General features: G+C 39.6%; 1 protein-coding gene and 1 long non-coding RNA gene across 2 annotated transcripts; both read left to right on the top strand.

Moving 5' to 3' along the window:
* The first annotated feature begins 55 nt into the window (after window positions 1-55).
* LOC132331243 (uncharacterized) lies at window positions 56-18816 on the top strand. Its single transcript, XR_009487520.1, has 5 exons — window positions 56-114; window positions 1929-6998; window positions 12093-12227; window positions 12639-12808; window positions 18525-18816. It is a non-coding gene; the product is annotated as an uncharacterized LOC132331243 (long non-coding RNA).
* LOC132331239 (beta-1,3-galactosyltransferase 2-like) lies at window positions 14012-16536 on the top strand. Its single transcript, XM_059854485.1, has one exon. The coding sequence runs from the start codon at window positions 14016-14018 to the stop codon at window positions 15126-15128; it is 1113 nt and encodes a 370-aa protein (XP_059710468.1). The 5' UTR covers window positions 14012-14015; the 3' UTR covers window positions 15129-16536.
* Window positions 18817-19259: the final 443 nt, after the last annotated feature.

Here is a 19259-nt window from a genome sequence, read left to right as displayed (position 1 = left end):
TTAAATTGCATTTTAAAGCTTTCATTACTTTGTTGTTTTTTGGTTCTTTTTTTTTAGGAAGTGAGATTCTGATCCCATTATCAGTGTCAAATCCTTGGAGTTAGAGTTGCCCAAGTAAGGAAATGGGGTGTGAGCAGTGAGTATTGGCCTTGAACAATGGGTTGATTATAGGGTTGTGCTCTCTCTGCTATGATGTCATTGCAATGAGGTATTGAGACAAACATGGATTTTGCTAAGATACTGATGAGCATGGAGTAGTTTTGCACCTTTTCCCAAATACATCTGTTTTTTCCTTGTTTAATGCAGTGTGCTGACTGTTGTTTTTGCCCAGTCTCCCATGGTTTCTGCTAGGTGCACTGGATCTTTTATTCATTCCAGCATTCTCACTTGTTATCCTTGAACTGGTAAGGCAGCTTCACCTGCAGAGGAAGCAGGTCCTGTAGAGATAATGTGGCTTTTGAAAGGAGAGTTGATTGTCAGCCATTTCTTTACACGAGTAGATGTGTATGGGAGAGGAAATAGCTCATCATTTTCCATACAACAGCAAGGTTCAGAAGTGTTTGAAATAGACAAAGTGTGATCATTATACATGATGGAAATTTTTCAGTATTTATTACTAATATCTATGATGACACTCAGCCATTTTTATTAATCTGGTTACACTATATTCTTGAACTTGCAGTTTACAAATCCTCTTTACTTAGGGTCCATGTAACCTGTAGGATCAGTGCTGATTTTGTGTAATTGGTAGCATTCATCATACAGTGCTGGTTTTGCTCTCTGCTTCAGAACTTTTAAAGCTGGAAAATAATATAATATTCAGCAATTTGTGATACTTTGAAGAGACAATTTATATCACCAGGTTTAAAGATTCATGACTTGATTCTATAAATCACACTGAAAAGATTGGTTCACCAAGTCAGCCCTTGTCAAATGTTCTTTGAACTGAGAATAAAGGGTTAGAAAAATAAAACCTTCGTGGCCTCACAAAGAAAAAAATGAATTAATATCAGTTCTGTGCCTCCAGCTGTACTGTCCCTTCATATTGTTGTACAGCTGCCTCTGTCAGCACTTTTCCATCTGGGTCCCATTCTTGCTCACACTGCCTCACCTGTGAGCTGAATACTCATGAGCACAGTGTTACAGGACTACTCTGCTGCAAAGGCAGAAACTTTTTCAAACCTGTTTGTCCAGCTTCTTAAAAATATTCAAGTATTTATTAGCTTTTTTCAGACTTTGTCAAATTTCACTGAAATAATTCACTCTTTCTTTGATTCATCTGGATGCTGCTGGAATTTGCTAAGATAATCATCCCAGATAAATGCAATGTCAGAGAGTGACCAGGAAATGACCAAAAAAAATTAGATTGAAATCAAAAGTTCTGGAGCACAGAGTATGTTGTGGGCTCAGCCCTTTTCTCAAGACAAGAAACACATCCTGTAAAGTGAGAATAATATGAAAGTCATTATAATAACGTTATCATCTTCCCATGAAAAAAGAATCAAGCACCACTGGACTGAATCTAAAAGAGGGTGCAGCTAAGAAGATGAAGCAAAGTTTGTGTAAGATAAATCTCCACAGAGCTAGAAGATCTAGCTAAGATGTAGCTTTATAATGGAAGTGGGACTTTGGAAAGGGATGTCATAGTAGGCAGCCAGCTGAGCACTTTCAGTCAGACTCACTTTCTCCCACAACATCAAAAGCTAGGTATGATTAAAGAAAATGGCAGCTGAAGTTTGGCTTTCAACAATGTGCAAAAAGAGGACATGTATGAAGTTTTCTGAATTAATTCCTGCAATGCTGTTTGAAACCTTTACACAGCCCTGGACTTCCCTCTGCCCTCTACAAAGGTAAATTGGGAATATTTTTTAATGATTTCCATTAATGAAAGACACAACCCCTCATACACCTGTTTGCCTCTCTTCCAGGATGGTACCTGAATCCTGCTGTCTGCCTTGCAGCTACAAAATACTGCTAGCACAGGCTCAGAAGAGATGCAGAGGAGATCAGCCCAGTCAAGGTAGTCATGGACTTGAATTCTCTTTCTCTCCCCTCTCCTGCCTCATCACTCCTTGAGGCTTACCCCAAACCTGTGTTGCTGCTCTTTGGGCATAGCCATGTGACAACAGCTATGGATATAAACCACTGCTTTTAGCCTCCTTTTGGCTGCTTCATCGATTATTAATTATTATATTATTCATATTGTGTCGATGCTGTTACACCAGTCATTGATATTATTATATAAATTATTCCAAACATGTATTTTTTCTTTTCCAAACTTGAGCAATAGAGACAAATCCAGTGCTTCTTCAAAGACAGAGGAGTCCCTCTTGACATCATTCCTTATCTGTAACCCCCTGCTGACCCCCAGCACACTTCAACCTGTAGAGAACAAATAGCAGCATAACACTGACCACTGTCCCCAGAGCAAGGGGAAAATGAACAGCAGCAGCAAAACCTCAGACCCAGCCACCTGCTGTGAATTCAAGTGAAACTGTTTTAGAGCATATGATCCCTCTGTCCTTAGGTGTTCAGAGAGGGATGCCTTTGATATATAGCACTGATAAGGGGCTTATTCCATTAAGCCACAGTGATTCTCACTTTCATGCATCATTTGACAGAGAAAATGAGAATTTGCAGAAATAATAGCTAATGTAAAGTAGATCATGTCGCAGTGCAGTTAGACAGGTAGGAAATAAAGCTTATGTATGATTTCATAGAGTGGTTTGCACATCTTATTGTATGTGCACAGAAGAGATCCTTTAGGGTTGTTTTTGTTCCATATAAACTGGTATGAACATTGGGTTTGGATCAGGATGTATCCTCTCAAGAGAGGGAAGGGTTTCAGTTTCACATAAATATTCTTACACAAGTCATAAAGATTAAATTAAAACTGGATGAAGAAAAGGAAAGCTGGAAACAGAAGCATGAGGAAAATAAAATGGTAGTTGACTTAAATAATAGCTTCCTAGTTCCACAGCCTACTTACATTTTCAGACACACACAGGCACCACCTTAAAGCTGAAGTAATGCTTCTGTGACATTTTTTTAGGGCTATTTCAAAAGCTTCTCAAAGTAGTTCTCACCCTGCTAGCTGAAGCTCTCACTGAAGAGGGATTTCTTCTCCATGCATTTCTACTTATGGGAGGATGGCATTATAAATATTAGGAAAGTGTATTTTAATTACATCTTTGATTCTCAAGAACAAATTGACAATGGTTAAATCATTTGTTGCACAGTGAGTTTTGAAAGTCACTTGCAGTGGCAAAATACATCACAGCCTATTCAAATTTTCAAGATTTTTGGCCACATCATAAGCTCTAAGGTGGTGGATATTTTATTCCTGCTGCACTTCAGTGCATCCATAACTTGATGGCCCTTGTGAGCAATAATGTGAGTTGTCTAGCAGAAGAACCATTTACTATTATTTACAAAACTGCTTCCACAAGGAAATAAAGTGACTATGGCAGCTTCTGTAAGGAAGGAAATCATAAGTGCTATTTCAAATTGTGGTATTTGCATAGTTGTGCATAAGAAATTAGGGGGGTGGTGTTAGGAATTTGATTATTTCCCACACTTCAAGATATGAAAGAAAGGAGGGACAAAAGCTGCATTCCAGCAACCCATGCTCTTAAAGGAAGGAAATTTAGCTTAAGGAAATTTAGTTTTTCATGGATATGCCTCAAGTTTTTTTACTGATCCTCACAGTTTCCTGGAAACTTTTCCTATACTCAGAATGTTTCATCTGGACCAATAAACAATCAAAACCTTTTAAATTTATTTGAAAGTTGGTTTTCCCCTCTGCAGCCCTTAAATAGAAGATACAAAGGAGAAAAAACAAAGTAGGAGTGTGTGTGTATTGGTTCAGTAAGTGAAGCAGTGTCCTGGGACATGTGAAACCAAACTGGTCAGTGTGGTTTGGAGGGAAAGGTTCTTTTCTAAGCCCATGGAGATAACACCAAAACAGGTGAGTTAAGGGACTCTGCTACATGCACAAGCAAAGTGAACAGCCAGCTTGTAAAAAGGACATGCATTTTTCATCAAAATTTAGTTAGAAACTTCCAACTGATTGTTATTTTTGCCATAGAGAAAACAATAGAATACTTTATTACTTCTATAAGATTTTCTTTACTTCAGTCCTAACTGTGAAGAATAAGCAAGTTTATATTAAAATATTGTCAGATTTTCCAAAGGTCTTGCTCCTTTGTTTATAATGACCTGCTTACCTCTAAACTTAACACACATTGGTGTTGTTACTGCTCTCAATGCTCTGTTCCCCTTGCTAGTCCCACACACTGTTGTATTTCAGATACATGCAAAGGCTGAAAATACCTCATTGCTTTCACAGTAAGGAAGAAATTTGCAAGTGGTCATGGAGTTCTAGAGTTGCAGCCTTTGCTCTTTTAGATCACTTGATCCTCTGAGGATAGCAGGGAGCAGTTGCTCGTTCTTCCTTTTTAAACTTTGATTGAGAGAAATACCCAACAAAGTGCTAATTCTGAGACCTGGGAAAGTCTGTGCAGCATCACTAATTTTGCTTTCCACTGCTTCCTTTGCTGAGTGTAGCTTCCCTTTTTCTGCTACTTCCATGTTATGACAAATAACTCCTACATTTCAAAACTCTGGTTCTCATTATACATGACAGTGATCTGCAGTACAGAACTGATTTATAGACCATGTAAACAAAATATAGGAGCTCAAGGTATGGTAGAAAATGGAAGATCATTAGAACTCAGTAGAAAAAAAAGTGCACATCTAAATACTTCTTTCTGTACTTGCCTTGAGGCAAAGTTTAACTATATTTTTTTTAGCTACTACATTATTTGGTGTAGCAGAAACCACTAAGAGAAATAGGGAGAGCATAACAGAAGAATAATGCAAGTCATCAGAACAGTCATAGGTTTTTACTACTTTGTATACTAATTTTAGAACACTGCAGACATCATTGCTTTCCTAGGTCAGCCATGTGCATCAAATATGCTGTAATAAATTTTTCATAACTTCCCATTCTGTTGCTCACATAACTTCCTAGTAGCCATCATAATCTTGTCTTTAAAACATAGCAGTATAATCCAGAACTGTGACGAAAATGTTCTGAATCTTTGACAAGGAAGTCACAGTTCAACTTCATGTTCGAAAGCTAAATATTTTTAATGGCTGATCTGATCTTTTTTTGCAGTGTTTGAGAAAACTGTAGATTAAACCCTCTCTGTTGTTCTCAAATGAGGTGACCTAACTATGCTTGTACAAACAAGTTCACACGACTCCTGTGATGTGAATTCCAACCCAGTCAAGAGGATCCCACAAACTGTGCTAGGAACCTACTCCACTGTAAATACCACTGTAAATACCATGACCTAAGGAAAAGGGTATCTTATTCTTCATCTCAGAATCCAGCCTGAGATGTGATCAAAGAACTGAAAAGTACCTCCTTATGTTAAGTGTAATGGACTGAGTACAGTGTCTTGATAAAGGTTCACTCAATTGCTGTGCTCTCCTTAATGACCAGGAAAGGACACTTTCTTCAAGCTTTGTAGAAGGGATTTTGAAAATTGAGTTTCTGTCCACAGGAAGTGAAACTTCTTTTGAACCAGAAATACCCATGAAATCATTTCAGTGCAGTCAGCTCAGTCATCACAACCATTGTTTAACAGAGAAGACACGTGCATTTTCTCTTGGCATGGTTTATGCATAAATTCATTCTGAACCAATGAAGTTTATTGGTAAATACTCCAAATTTACTTTCTTGTACTGCTTTTTAAAGTACTCAGAAGCATGTACTGTAAAGACTGCATGATACATGCTAAGAATTTGTAGCCACAAGGCTACTTTTTTAAAGACTGCTGACATAAAAGTAATGTTTTTTTTAGGTACCAGACTAAAATGAAAATTTAAACACCTTTTTTCTACAGGAATATAAAACAATCTCTTATTTTCTTACAGTGGAGTATTTTCAGAGGAATCTGTTGTAGGAAATAATGATTTGGCTGTCGTGGACAATAAGGCAAACTCAGAGGCTGTAAAACAGACAGTCTTCCAATAAAGCCTGAACTGGTACTTGCAGCTGGTTTATGGAGACTGAAAACATGGATTTTATGACTCCTCTGTTGCGTGAGCTGGGTGTTGGCCAGTGACCAAAGGGAATGTCCTCATGGGCCACTGCTGCAATCAGTGATGCTGCAGCACCATCTACAGGCCCGGCTGAGGCTGAGGCACGAGAAAGGAATTCCAGTTTCCCCCGCAGAGTAATTGTTAGTTCCTCTTTGCACTACTACATACAAGTACTTTAGTTATGGATAACCAAAGGACAGCCTGCAGAGCACCTCATCCCAGTGAAAACTCTTCTGCCTGCTGTGTAACCTGAGCATTTGGGTGAGTGCCAGAAAGGTGAGTCCTGTTTATACTCATCCTTCAGTCCAGTATGATTTACGTGACCATTTCAGTGCATGCTTATTTTCAGTCTAATGGAGGATTTAAGACACTGTACAAACCCTTTTTTCCCCTTTTAATGCAAATTCATAATATGAGAAAAATCTTCCTTCCCAGAATTTCTTTTAAAGAATCAGCTCAGAGGTATTTTGGGTTTAAGAATACTTGTAAGAAGTTCCTGTTTTGAAGCACCTTTTACATACCAAAATTTTGCCCTTTTATGGCCCATTCTGCTGAAACCTGTCCAAACGAGACAGTGCAACTGCCTGACAGTGGCAAATATATGACAACTTGTTAAATATCTCCTAAATTAATCCTTCTTGACTGTCAGGACTGAATCCCTGGGGTCTAGCAAAAAGGTGAAGGATTTGTCAGGAAGAATATAGTTTAGATATTCTCTCCCAGGAAAGTAAAAATGACTTTAAATTTTATTTAACCCTGCTCTTGGCATCTTCTCATTATTTTAGGAATGAAATGTGATGGTATGGTTTTGAAACAGTTATGCCAGAGGACCAGACACCTTTGCATCTGGATTTGCAGATGTCTTTGGCCAAGTTAGATAATGAGAGGTAAGTAGATCACTGTGCTGGTATTTCTTTGGAATTGTCTAAAAATGAGGGTTTAATCTGTGTGGAATTCATGGCATAGTTTCCTCAGTAAGAAATAATTCTTTACATATTTTTCATTACAAGCCCTGAATGAAGATGATTTCCCCTTTCATTTATGACAGCTTATCTTTAAAGGTTTAGAAAAGAAGCACAAACCTAAAAATCCAGATGGTGAAGCCTGTGCCTGGATCAGGTAGCTGTCAACAACCCTGGGGGCTCCAGTGGTCTGCATCACCGTGTGTCTCCTTGAAATACAGTGTAGCTTTAGATAGTGAAATTATTTACCAAATACAGCAGCACATGGACTGGAACTCAGATGTACACAGTTACAACTGAAGGTCTCAGCTAATCTCCAATCTACCCTCACAGCACCCAAAAATCCACTGGTGCCTGTGTTTCTGAGGGTCTCTGTAGTGCCTCTGCTCATGCTCACAGCAGCAACTGTGTGGGAAAGGCTGCCAGCTTCTCCCCATCTCCCCTAAAGTCACCTCTGAGTCAGAGCAGTCAGACAAGGTGACATTTGGATTCATCTTCTGGAGATCAGAGGAGCATTCATGGCTCCTGCCTGATGTGTGAGTGACACTAAAATATGTGGCAGCACCCGCAGGGAGATGAAGGCAGCACTCTGTCCAGGAGAGGAGAGGGCTGGTTCAGTGCCTCTCCCAGCCAAGGGGGTTCTGCTTTTCCTGTGTTCAGGCATCCTGTGCTGAGTCCATGCCCTGAAGAACATGGGGCACACACGGTCCCACTGGTGCAGGAACGTTCCCAGCCCCTGCAGGGAAGGAGCCCCTTGAGTTACTGCCACTGGCAGATGAACAGAAACACTCAGGGCTTCCCATGTGCACATCCCCCTGGGCAGACAAAGGTAGGAGCTCGAGTTCTAGCAAATACTGAAGCTTTATAAATGTCATTTTTAGCTGAATTAAATTACAGACGTAATGATTAACCAAGAAATGAGGCAAGAAAGACTTCAGCATCCTGCAGCTTTTATAGGGCTCCACAGAAGGCATTAGGAGACACTAATCCTGCAGATGAGTTGTTTATGAACTACCCACACATAAACATCCATAATTAAATTTATGTTAATTTTTGTTGTAACTGATCTAAGTAACTCTTTATTGTCAGAACTTTTAATTATAAAATATAAATTAGCTAAACATCTCTAATACAAATAGCTATTCTAATTTATTCCAATAAAAACCTAGCCAAGTACTAAAGTTAATAAAGAGAAGTGATGCAGTTCTGGTTCTTCTGCCCATGATAAATTTAGTTAAGAATCCAGACACAACTGCAGCAAACAAATATTGAAGCTCATCTTTACAACCTCTGTCTAAGCTACCTTTTCTTTGTGTTGAAATATAAACTCTCTCCTTGCTGAGTCCAGATCTTGAACTGAATTTTCACACTGCCCTATCTACATGTTAATAACAGTAAATTATAGTAAAGATAAAGGAGATAGCAAATAGCTGTAGCACTATTAATTACTCTCTTTACTAAGCTCCCAAGTACATAGCTATAGATGTACTAAATAGCTACTGTTCATAGTTAGAGCTGGTTTGCAGTTCTCAGGGATACTGTGTGATCAGTTAACAGGATAAGGGCTAACTTTGTTCTCGCTCATTAAAGCTGGAACAGCAAACTGTGTAGTGAATCACTTCCTATTACTCAATTACTTTCACTTTCCACAACCAAGTGGCCCAACACCTGCTAGTTACCTGTCTTTATTTTTGCAGTAAGCAGCTATTCTGTTTTGAATGGCCCTGAAACAGAAGAGAAATGTAGATGTGGGAGGATAACCGAGGAAAAGTGTGACCAATAGCTGATTCCTCACTGCAGTGAGAGTAGCTGCCCAGTTGGCAGTGCACAAAGCTGGATTCAGCCCTAGTCATTTAGTCAAAGAACACAAGGAGAAAATACCCAAGGTCAACACAGCATGTGTAATAAAATCAGGCTTCACATGCAACTGAGAACTGAGAAAGGAAGAGCAAAGTGCTGTCTCGCCAAGCACGTGGAAGTGAGGGCTCCTGGGCTCTTGGGTAGCAAAGGCACTGCCACCAGTATCAGCATCTTCTTCCTGGCAGACACTCTGGGGCACTGGCACTTTGCCACAAACTCCTCTCCTTGTCCATCTCCTTGAGAAAAGCTGGTGCCACTGACTCCTAGCAGGGGCATTAAAAAGGTGAGTGGTACATGAGAGAAGAGAGGGAGATACCAGGGACTGCGTGCAGAACTATCTTCTTCACTCCCCTCTTCACTCCCCCCTTTGCTGACAAGGAATTAAACTAGTAGCTGTTTTCTAATAGGAGACTTTTGCTAGACTAACAAGAAATTCCCCTTTTGTCCCATGACAAGCTTTATTGCACCTCACTTCCATAAAAGCAGAGAGGGAATTATGCTGTTTATAGGTGATTAATTTTATGGCAGCCATATTTCCATATGTACTTTAAGTTAAAGAAATTATTTTTATAGCAGATAACTAGGGACAAAGGGACAAGCAAATTCTAAGATAGCTTAAGATAGCTGTTGCTGTTCACTTCTCTTTGGAGACTATTTTTAAATCCAACATACACTTATGTAAAGAAAAAAAGAACCTAAAATTCTTCTTCAATTTCTCACATATTTGGTTTCTTTTTTAAAAAAAATTATTAATATTCCAGTGCAGGGGTGGGGAGGGGAGGTGCTATTCCTCTGTAGAATTAGCATTTTGATGAGATTCTCTCTAGTCTAGGTGTAATTTAAACCAGAAAAAGACATATACAAAGATTTTACACTACACTAGCAGGTAAATACTTTATACATCTCTTAAATTAATTCCATATGCTTCTTAAATATGTGCAATTGTTATTAATATACTTCTTCAGTGCTTTATGCAAAGTGCTTGATTCTCTTCACAGTTAATTAAGCCCTTTGCTGTTCAAATTGCTGTAATCATTGTAACAGGCAGTGCTTTTAAGGATCACAGACCATGTCTTTTACTCATAAAAATCTTTTTTTAAATTTTGCAAAACTGAGTGTAGATCTTTCCAACAGTACATATCAAGATAATTTTATTTTCTCCCTCTCTTGTCTCCAGCCCTGCTCCATGTCACACCTCAGCAGCAATGTTTAGATGCATTTCTATGTGTAACCACAGAAGGGTTGCCTGGGTTCTCAGGGAAGCCAAATGGTGCAGGAAAGAGGGAGCACCAGCAGCTCTCTGCTCTTTGTGTGGTTTCAAGAAAGCTTTTTTCACCTGTAACCCAATAAAAAACAAATAGAAACTGCAACATCTCTGCTTCCCTTTGCAACCACCAAGAGCAAGTGTCACTGCGATGCCCAAGCTCATCCTCCAAATACTGAGGATGTGGGATTGAAATTCAACAGAGGGGTAAAAAAGGGGGGTGGAACAGCTACAGGTTCATCTCACAGACTCCAGGGCTGTCCCTGGGAGCCCCTAGCTGCCTGCAGGAGGTGGGGCCAGGACTTTGCACAGCCTGCTCTTCCCAAGGGACCCGTGAGTCTGCGCTGAGCCAAAGGGCAGCGGCACACGGCGGAGCCCTGGCAGAGCTCCTCTCCAGGAGACACTGCCTCCAGTCCAGGTGGGTGCATCTCCTGCTCTTCCCCCACTACTCCCCACCTCCTGCTCTTCCCCCTCTTAGCCTTTCATGGACATTGCACCTAAAGTCTGGCTTAACTAAGCCAAGGCTAAGTAGCAGAGATGCTGTGATGTTTGCCAAGTGGAGGTTTGGGATTGAATCAGCCCCACCTCGTGCTTCCTGGCAGCCTTCCAACACACCTAGCATTTCCTCAAAAGGTTACTTAGAAATTTGCCATTTGTGGGAGCACCTGCAACAGCCTGCACTTCAACTCCTTACTTCAAGAATTTGGGAAAATATCAAAGCATTGCTACGATGTGAGGGGTTGCTTTTCTTAGTTTTATATCCTTCCAAAATCTGTAATGGGATAGGGTAGAATTAGAACATTGTGAGGTAGATTTTCCCTCAAGAGCTCTCAAATCTGTCTTTTCTAATAAATAAAGAAAAGATAACATAAACAGGAGTGTCAAGTACCATATTAATTTTACCTTTTTTTTCTAATGCCTTTCCTGCTTTACTCCTTTTCAGTCACCTTCTTCCTTTTTATTATTTTAATAAGGCCTAATTATGGGGAGGGGGGGAGTTTGGCACATATGAAGTCATTTTAAAATCTGAATGTAGTTAAATGTGTGTGCATCTGAATAATCAGTGTATCCCAAGGCAACCTAATATGCACTGCATTTTGCTACACAATTGGTTTTAGAAAATAATTTTCATAATTACAATTGTTTTGGTTTAATGGCATAGGTAATTATTGTGGGCAAGCATTTATTTCTAAAGTATTGTTCTTTTTTCTGTGGAAAAAATTTAAAGAAAGTATTGTATTTTGAGAGCTTCTTGGCATTTTAAAAGTCATAACCAAGATAAACTATAACTATTTTTGAAGACATAGGCATTCTTTAGAAGCATGAAATTTTCTATTAATCTTGTAATAACTCAAATTGAAACAATAAATATTCTAGCTGCCTCTTAGAAAAGTCTTCTCTGAAGTTTCTGTTCTTTCCACAGTGGAACTAGGATTTCGTCTAATGGAATTGCACTGTCAAAATGAACAGAAGTCAAACACTTAGACAAAATATTTTTAGCTTCTTCAAGAAAACTGCAGTACAGAAGTACACTTGGAACATTGAAAATTATCTTCTGCTCTTTTATTTTCATGTGCTGAAATTCTTATATTTCAAATTACAGTAAAGCAGTTAATTGGAACAGAAATGCCTCTCGACTTCTGATGTCATGGTGACCATGTTCTTTCTTACATAACTTTGTTTTTTGGATCCTGGCTGTTTAATATGTTATGATGTTATATGTTTCTAAAGAGCTAAAAACATAAGAAGATTGCTAGAGCTAAGCTATTATTTGCTGTGTTCTTAATGTTTTAGAGGTGTGTGGTACATGTGAGCTGCACTGAACTACTGACCAGTTTATCACAGTTTATTCCCCACCCACATTTATTTGTGCCCTTTTTTCTCTCAATCTCCAGCAGCTGGACATTCCATGCAGGTACTTTGGCCCTTGGAGAGCTCTCACTGGAGGAGATTTGCTTGAACAGGAGGAGGAATAGGGAGGGACCTTAACCCCCAGCCCCATTCTGCTGCTGAAGGGGCAGGAAAAGAAGGTGAGTTGAGCCCAGGAGAGGATAGGGAGGGAGGAGCTATTGGGTTTTATTTGTGTTCCTGTTTCTCACTATCCAAATGTATTTTAATTAGCAGTACATTTAAATTCATCTTGGCTGGCTTGGTTCTGTCCTAGATGGTATCCAGTAAGTGATCTTCCTGTCCTTTACCCTGACCCATGAACTCTTTCATCCTCTTTTCTCCCCTTGTCTTCCTGAGGAGAGGGGAAGTGGGGTGAGCATGTGGGTGAGTGTTTGGATGCTGGCCAAAGGTTATCCACCACACATTATTTACATTTTGATTATACAATATCTGTTTTACTCAGATTAAATTATAGTTGAGCATAAATTGATGTTTAACTTTGCATTTCTATTGCATATTCTAAAATTATTAAATCAAATCTCTTTCTATAGACTGTCTCTTCATTGCTACAAGTGACTGAGTATTTTTAAACTTATCAAATAGAAAGATGAATGTCCTGCTGCATTTTCCTTTGTGTTAATACACAATTCCTCTGGAAAAGACTTAAAACAGAAAGTCAAGGACCTGTGAGCTTGTACTCAGGTTCTCCATGGGAACAGAGGTAGGATTTCTGATTATTTCAGTCCTCCTTAATTTATAATTTCTTTGTGGAGCAGCAAGAAACTTCTAAAGAATCTACCAAAAAAACCACATGGTTGTATGACTGGGATGAATCTACACTTTCAAAGACGATGGTAAAAAGTGTTTAATTTTGCTGTTTGATTGTGAGCTACACATTGCATCTGTTAAAAAGGGTTTTGGTACAAAAAAAATCTGAAAAAACCTGATTCACTCTACTTTTGTATGTCCCTTTCAAATACATGTAGAGACCAGAAAAGCACTTGGACACAATTAACTTGCCCTTCTCTCCAGGTGGCATTCTTGGGTGTAGGCACTTCATGGGGTGAGGGATGCATGTGATTATCTTCTTCTCCCTACAAACTGTGGAGCATCTCCAAGACTTAGATAAATTTTTGTGTTGTTTTGTTGAAGGAAGCCAAAATTTGAAACTGCCTGTTAGGGAAATCACAAAGAACTACCCAGAGCTCTGTATGTGCACAGATCCAGTATTTATACTTCACCTGTCTGCAGTCTGGGAGGCTGGGATCCTCAGCTGAAGCCATTTGAAATGTATGGATCTAGAGCAAGACAGTTGTTTTGGGCATTCTTTACAGAGATAGTTGCTGGCAGGGGGCTCTTCATCTCCAAGTCTGTCTGCATTAATGTTCTATAGAGCCTAGACAATCACTTTCAGCCATGCATTAAATTTTTGATTTATCATAATAGCCTCCAATGCTATGAATCCATAATCAATCATAATATTTCATTAACTCTGGATGATTCAATTATGTGCTAACTTTTTTAAAGCCTACAGGAAGTTAAAATGTCTTTATATTTTACATCTATTTCAGTATTTAACTATTGATCTGAATAATTTCTGTTCTGTCTGATGAAATTAGTACTTTTAATAGTGTATTTATTTAGTTTCATTTATTTCTTACTCTTTCTATCATACTGTATTTGTCTTAGGAATAAAAACCTGGAAATTTAATACAGAAATTATAAATTTTTTTTGTCTTTGATAAAAATGTTTGCAATTTATTCTAAAATGAAATAATAGGACTCTTTTAATAATAACAAACTGAAAGGAATCCTGAAGAATCAGAAGCCTGAAGGCAGGTTTTATCTTTGTGTCACAGAGGAAAACAATTTGCTGCTTTTCTGACAAAATATCTGCTCTTCTTGTGCATCCTGTCACAGCTACCAACATGAGCTATTGTAGTGGATTCTTCTCTCCCATGGAATGCACCAAGAGAAGCCTTTTCCTGGTTTTCATCATCTCTTTTACAGCAATATATTTGATTCCCTATTTTTATATTTATCACCTCACCGCTCTACCTAAAAGTGATGATCTTCCCATGGAAAGCGAAAAGAGTTTACTAACAAAAATATTTCCAAATTTCAAACAAATCTCAGGGAAAGAAAGCGGAGAACTACCACCTGAAAATGAGCAATCAGGGAATAAAGCCACACCCGCTGTGACACAGCCATTTGCATTCCTTATTAATGAAGAAGAGAAGTGTAAAGATAGAACCCCTTTCTTGGTGTTGCTGATATCAACGACAGCAGCCGAGCTCCAGCGCAGAGACGCCATCCGCGGGAGCTGGGGGCGCGAAGCCGCGGTTCCGGGCGCGGACGTCGTCCGGCTCTTCATGCTGGGCAGCGACGCCGCGGGTGACAACGGGGACGTTCTGCTGAGAGAGAGCGAGCAGTATCACGACATCATCCAGCAGGACTTCCTGGACACTTACAACAACTTAACTCTTAAAACTCTGATGGGCATGAGCTGGGTGGCCGCCTACTGCAGTGGCACGAGGTTTGCTATGAAGACAGACAGCGACGTTTTTGTCAACACGATGCACCTGATTGAAAAGCTCCTCAGGCCTCTCCCGCCTCCCACACAGAATTATTTCACAGGCCATTTAATGACAGGGCACGGCCCTATTAGGAATAACACCAGTAAATGGTACATGTCAGAAGAAGAATTCCCAGATAACAGCTACCACCCTTTCTGTTCAGGAACTGGCTACGTCTTTTCTGGAGACCTGGCTGCAAAAATTATAAATGCTTCTTTAAGGATTAAATATATACATTTGGAAGATGTTTACGTAGGGTTTTGTCTTAATGCAACGGGAGTAGAAATAACACCACCTCCTTATTCACTGTTTAACATACACAAGGTCCCATTTTCTCCTTGTGTGTACAATGAATTAATTACATCTCATCACGTTGAGCCACATGAGCACATACTCTATTGGGAAACACTGCAAGAGAAGAAACACACGTGTAAGAAAAGAAAGGTCCATCCTGGAGCATCCTAGGATGGGATGGGCAAAGCAGCAGATGTTTTCTTAGTAGGAACAGAACATCTGTGTAACGATAACTTTCGAGGTCCATGGACATCCTGAATCAGGCACCTAGGTTGTATTATGTTGAATTCAAAGGACTTTTCCTCCATGAAGAAGCCATTCTCTGTTGAGTGAATACTGATTTACCTTATTTAGTTTTGGATGAAGCATTCAATTAATTTTTAAAGGCAGCAAGAGACCATATCAACCCTAGTGAAGAAAAAGCAAAGACGACGCAATGAAACTTGTTCTTTCATTAAAAACTAATAGGTTAATGTGTTAATTTTATACTGCTTGGATGTCATTTGCCTATGTACCATTAAATGTACTCGTGTGGCATTCCAGTGTGACTGAAGAAGAAAGCATACAAGATATCCTGTGCTGGGGAATTAGTTCCAGAAATGTGAGCAGAAACTGCTTCCTCAGAAAATCTGACATTAGCATTTTCCAGGTCTCAGTGCCCACAGTGGCCGCTACTCTCTGTGGTCATATACACAAAGAAAACCTCACACACAAGATACCACTTGTGTGTTATCATGGAGATGTAATAAAAAGAGGAAAATTAAATGCAGATAGACTGTCCTGTTACTGATATTTTAAATTACATTTTAGGGCATTTGGCTGTGTACAAAATATCCTCATAGTTAAGTAAAAAATAAGATGATGCTTACTAACCTCAGAGGGTAAACGTTTCAGTCCAAATCCCTATCAGATGCACATGGGAATCAAAATGTCAATCACATGAACACCAAACACTTCAGCTGGAAGTGAGAAAGTGAGTATACATTATATGCATCCCCCGTGACATTTTGTAAATGTACATGGTGGTGTTTCATGAAGAAACCCCTAAATCCTGCAGTGCAATCCTTCTGTGCTCTGTGCAGCTCCATTCCACCCAGGACTGACAGTGGAACCTGTGGTGCAGCCACAGAATGCAGTGTGTTTCTCCCTTACAGGAATTTGGTCTTAAACCTTTTGATTAAGGAATATTATTACTTGGCTAATACTTACACAGGACATTTTTTCTACTTCAAATGGACGGTTCATCTGGACTTTGAAGACTTTTTTGCATTTACCTTGGGAAAGATACAGCTAGCAAGGACAATACTCCCTCAGGGCTTTCCTGGCCCTGAGGTCTCCCAATATTTTCTAAATTTTTAAAAGTCTTACAGCAAGTTGTATTTAAAAAATGAGTCTTTTTGGACATGTTGATTACTTCATAGAAGCCATGACATCTTGTGAGACATCTTCAGAGAGGCTTAACCTGGAACAGAGACTAGACAGCTAAGAAATAAAGTAGGTATTTATTAAAAGGCCTCAATGGATATACCTTGGGCAGCACAAGAGCCTGCCCAGGGCTACACCCAAGATGGACCCAAAATGGTCACAAAAGTGGATGATTGGTCACAATGTCTCTCACTTTTATAAGCTTTGGTCCATTTGCATATTGGGGTTAATTGTCCAATTATAGCTTTAGGTTATGAAGTTCCATCCTCCTTGTTGCTCTCTTCAGTTCTCCTTTGTTTATACTTTTGGGCCTGAAAATTGTAACAGTTGTCCTTGGTCTCAAGCTGGAAAGGGACTGTCTACCTACCTTGTGAGGAGAACTTACTGACACTTCATATTGAATTCCCCTAGCAGTGCAGAATCTGAAAAACATGAAAGCTAAAACTTAAGGCATCGCTTGTACAGCTGACAACCTGACCTTACATTAAACAATGCAATGAGCTCAGCTCTGAAATCTGTTCCCTTTACCTGGGTGGGGAGCACCATGTCATGCATGATTGTGCAGTAACAACCCATGATGGTGAGCAAAACCAAACAAACTCAACCCTCACATGTTCTCCTATTACCTGGATGCAATAAAGTTCTCCAGGTTATTCAGTAATTCCTGAAGATGGGGTCCCAGCAGAAAAGGACTTGGGGGTGCTGGCTGAGAGCAGCTGACCAAAAACCAGCATGTGCCAAGAAGGCCAAGGGCATCCTGGCTTTTATCAGGGATAGTGTGGCCAGTGGGACCAGAGAAGGGATTGTCCCTCTGTACCCAGCACTGGTGAAGCCTTACCTGAAATCCTGTGTCCAGATCTGAGCCCCAGAGTCCAAGGAAGACTTTGAGATGCTTCAGTGAGTCCAGAGAAGGAAAACTGAGCTGGGGAAGGGCCTGGAGCACAGGTCTGATGAGGAGCTTGGAGGAAAGGAGGCTCAGGGGAGACCTTATCACGTTCTACAGCTGCCTGAAAGGAGGCTGTAGAATGGTGGTTGGTTTCTTCTGCCAGGCAACCAGAGACAGCATAAGAGGAAATGGCCTCAAGCTGTTACCAGGGAAGGTTCAGGTTGGCCATCAGGAAAAATTTCTTCATGGAAAGAGCTGTCAAGCCTTTGAATAGGCTGCCCAAGGAAGTTGTGGAGTCACCATTGCTGGAGGTGTCCCAAGAAATGAGTGAACATGGCATGTGGCATCCAATGCAGTGGCTTAGTTGGCATGGAGGTTCTTGGTGAAAGGCTGGACCAAATGGTCTTGGAGGCATTTTCCAACCCTAATGATTCCACAATTGTATAAGATAAGGTAATAGAGGCTTCACCACAGCCTGAAGCTGAGGGCACAAGCAGCATGATCATTAACATGCATTAAGAGATACTTGCCAGCTGTACAAATAAAGGGCTATAAAGATACTAATTCCTTGCTTTTGTTTGGAGTCTGTGGAGTCTGCCACACCAATGTACAGTTATGGAAGCAGTGGGAGTTTATAACTCTAGCAGGAATAAATATTAAAAGCTATAGACTTGCCAGCAAAATTAACCAGTTCATCAGCCAGCCCATACTGGTGAAAGGATACAAGAAGTAGGAGAAGTGATCTAGAGAAGTTTTCCTGGGATCAGTAATTGGTGTTCTGGGTCTCAGTGATTAATCAAATCATTAATGTTGTACCTGTGTGCTTTAAAGGTACCAGAGCCCTGTGCTTCTGCATCCCTATTCAGGATGCCCCAATTTGTCTGAGATACTTCCTGCACTTACTCCTTCGTTTCCATACTTTGCCTCCCGCTCTCTCTGCTTGTTGATGTGGGCCAGCTCCAAATCATAACAGTTTAAACTCGAGATTTTGTAGAAAATTTAGTTCACAGGAATGTCAAATACTTGCTTTTTCACTTAAGTAGAAATATTTTCCTTTTTAAGCTTCTTAGGAGTTTATATTTCTGTTGAATTACCATTATTGGCATCCTTGCACTGGCAGTGGAGGCAATAATTAAGTAGATAACAATATTATCATTAATATTTTCAATTAACTTCAGAAAATGAAAAGAAGCAAAATCTGGGTCATCTCTTGTAACTTAATATGAATGATTAATTATTTTCCTGTATCACTGCAGTGCATATTCTTTGTACTAAGCATATTCCTTGTACCAAGCACAAGGAACAGTGGCTGAAATTTTGAAGCGCTGCTCTTTGGAGCATTAATTCATTCTACATCTGTTTCAAGGTGGGTAGGGTTGTTTCTTATAGAATATCAAGAATATGAAACCATATTTTATGCATATTACTTAGTTTTATAGGTTCTACATTTATAGCACTGCCTTGAACAAGTATTTTTATAACTTTGATGTACAAATCCATGTACCTGCATAGAGCTGCTTCATGTTATTGATTCATTTTCAGATTTTAGTGGCTGGTTTCCATTGGATATCAAGCAGAATTGAAATCTCATGTCAGTGTTCCAAAATTCCAGAATGATTGCTTTCAGCCCTAGCTGTCTAGAAACTAGAGAATTGTGTGTTACCTCTGCTGCTTTTGGTGTCATTTCAGTTTTCCTCCACTGCTGGAGCCTAACATTTATTTGTTCTTTAGCTTTTTTTGGTGCATGGGTGAATAAAGTTGTGTAATATTCAGAAATATGCATTTGTATACCTGGAAGTTGTTAAAGTGTAGTTGTGGTATAAAGCTGTTTGAGAGAGAGAAAATATCTATGCTGGGAAATAACCGCTCTTAATTTCTGAGACAAAATGTCAAACTTCACTAATTCATTTCCACAGCAGGTTTTAAAAACTCAAGAACTTTATGCTTTTTACTTTGTAGATGAATTCATGTGTGTTGTGGAATTGGAGTGA

The sequence above is a fragment of the Haemorhous mexicanus genome, chromosome 9, assembly GCF_027477595.1.
Source record: "Haemorhous mexicanus isolate bHaeMex1 chromosome 9, bHaeMex1.pri, whole genome shotgun sequence".
NCBI lineage: Eukaryota > Metazoa > Chordata > Aves > Passeriformes > Fringillidae > Haemorhous > Haemorhous mexicanus.
Note: the sequence above shows the minus strand (reverse complement) of the source record. Positions and strands in the feature narration are given on the sequence as shown.

Bases quoted from the DNA above. Each gene is read 5' to 3' on its own strand.
- LOC132331239 (XM_059854485.1), top strand. From the start codon at position 14,016: ATGAGCTATTGTAGTGGATTCTTCTCTCCCATGGAATGCACCAAGAGA.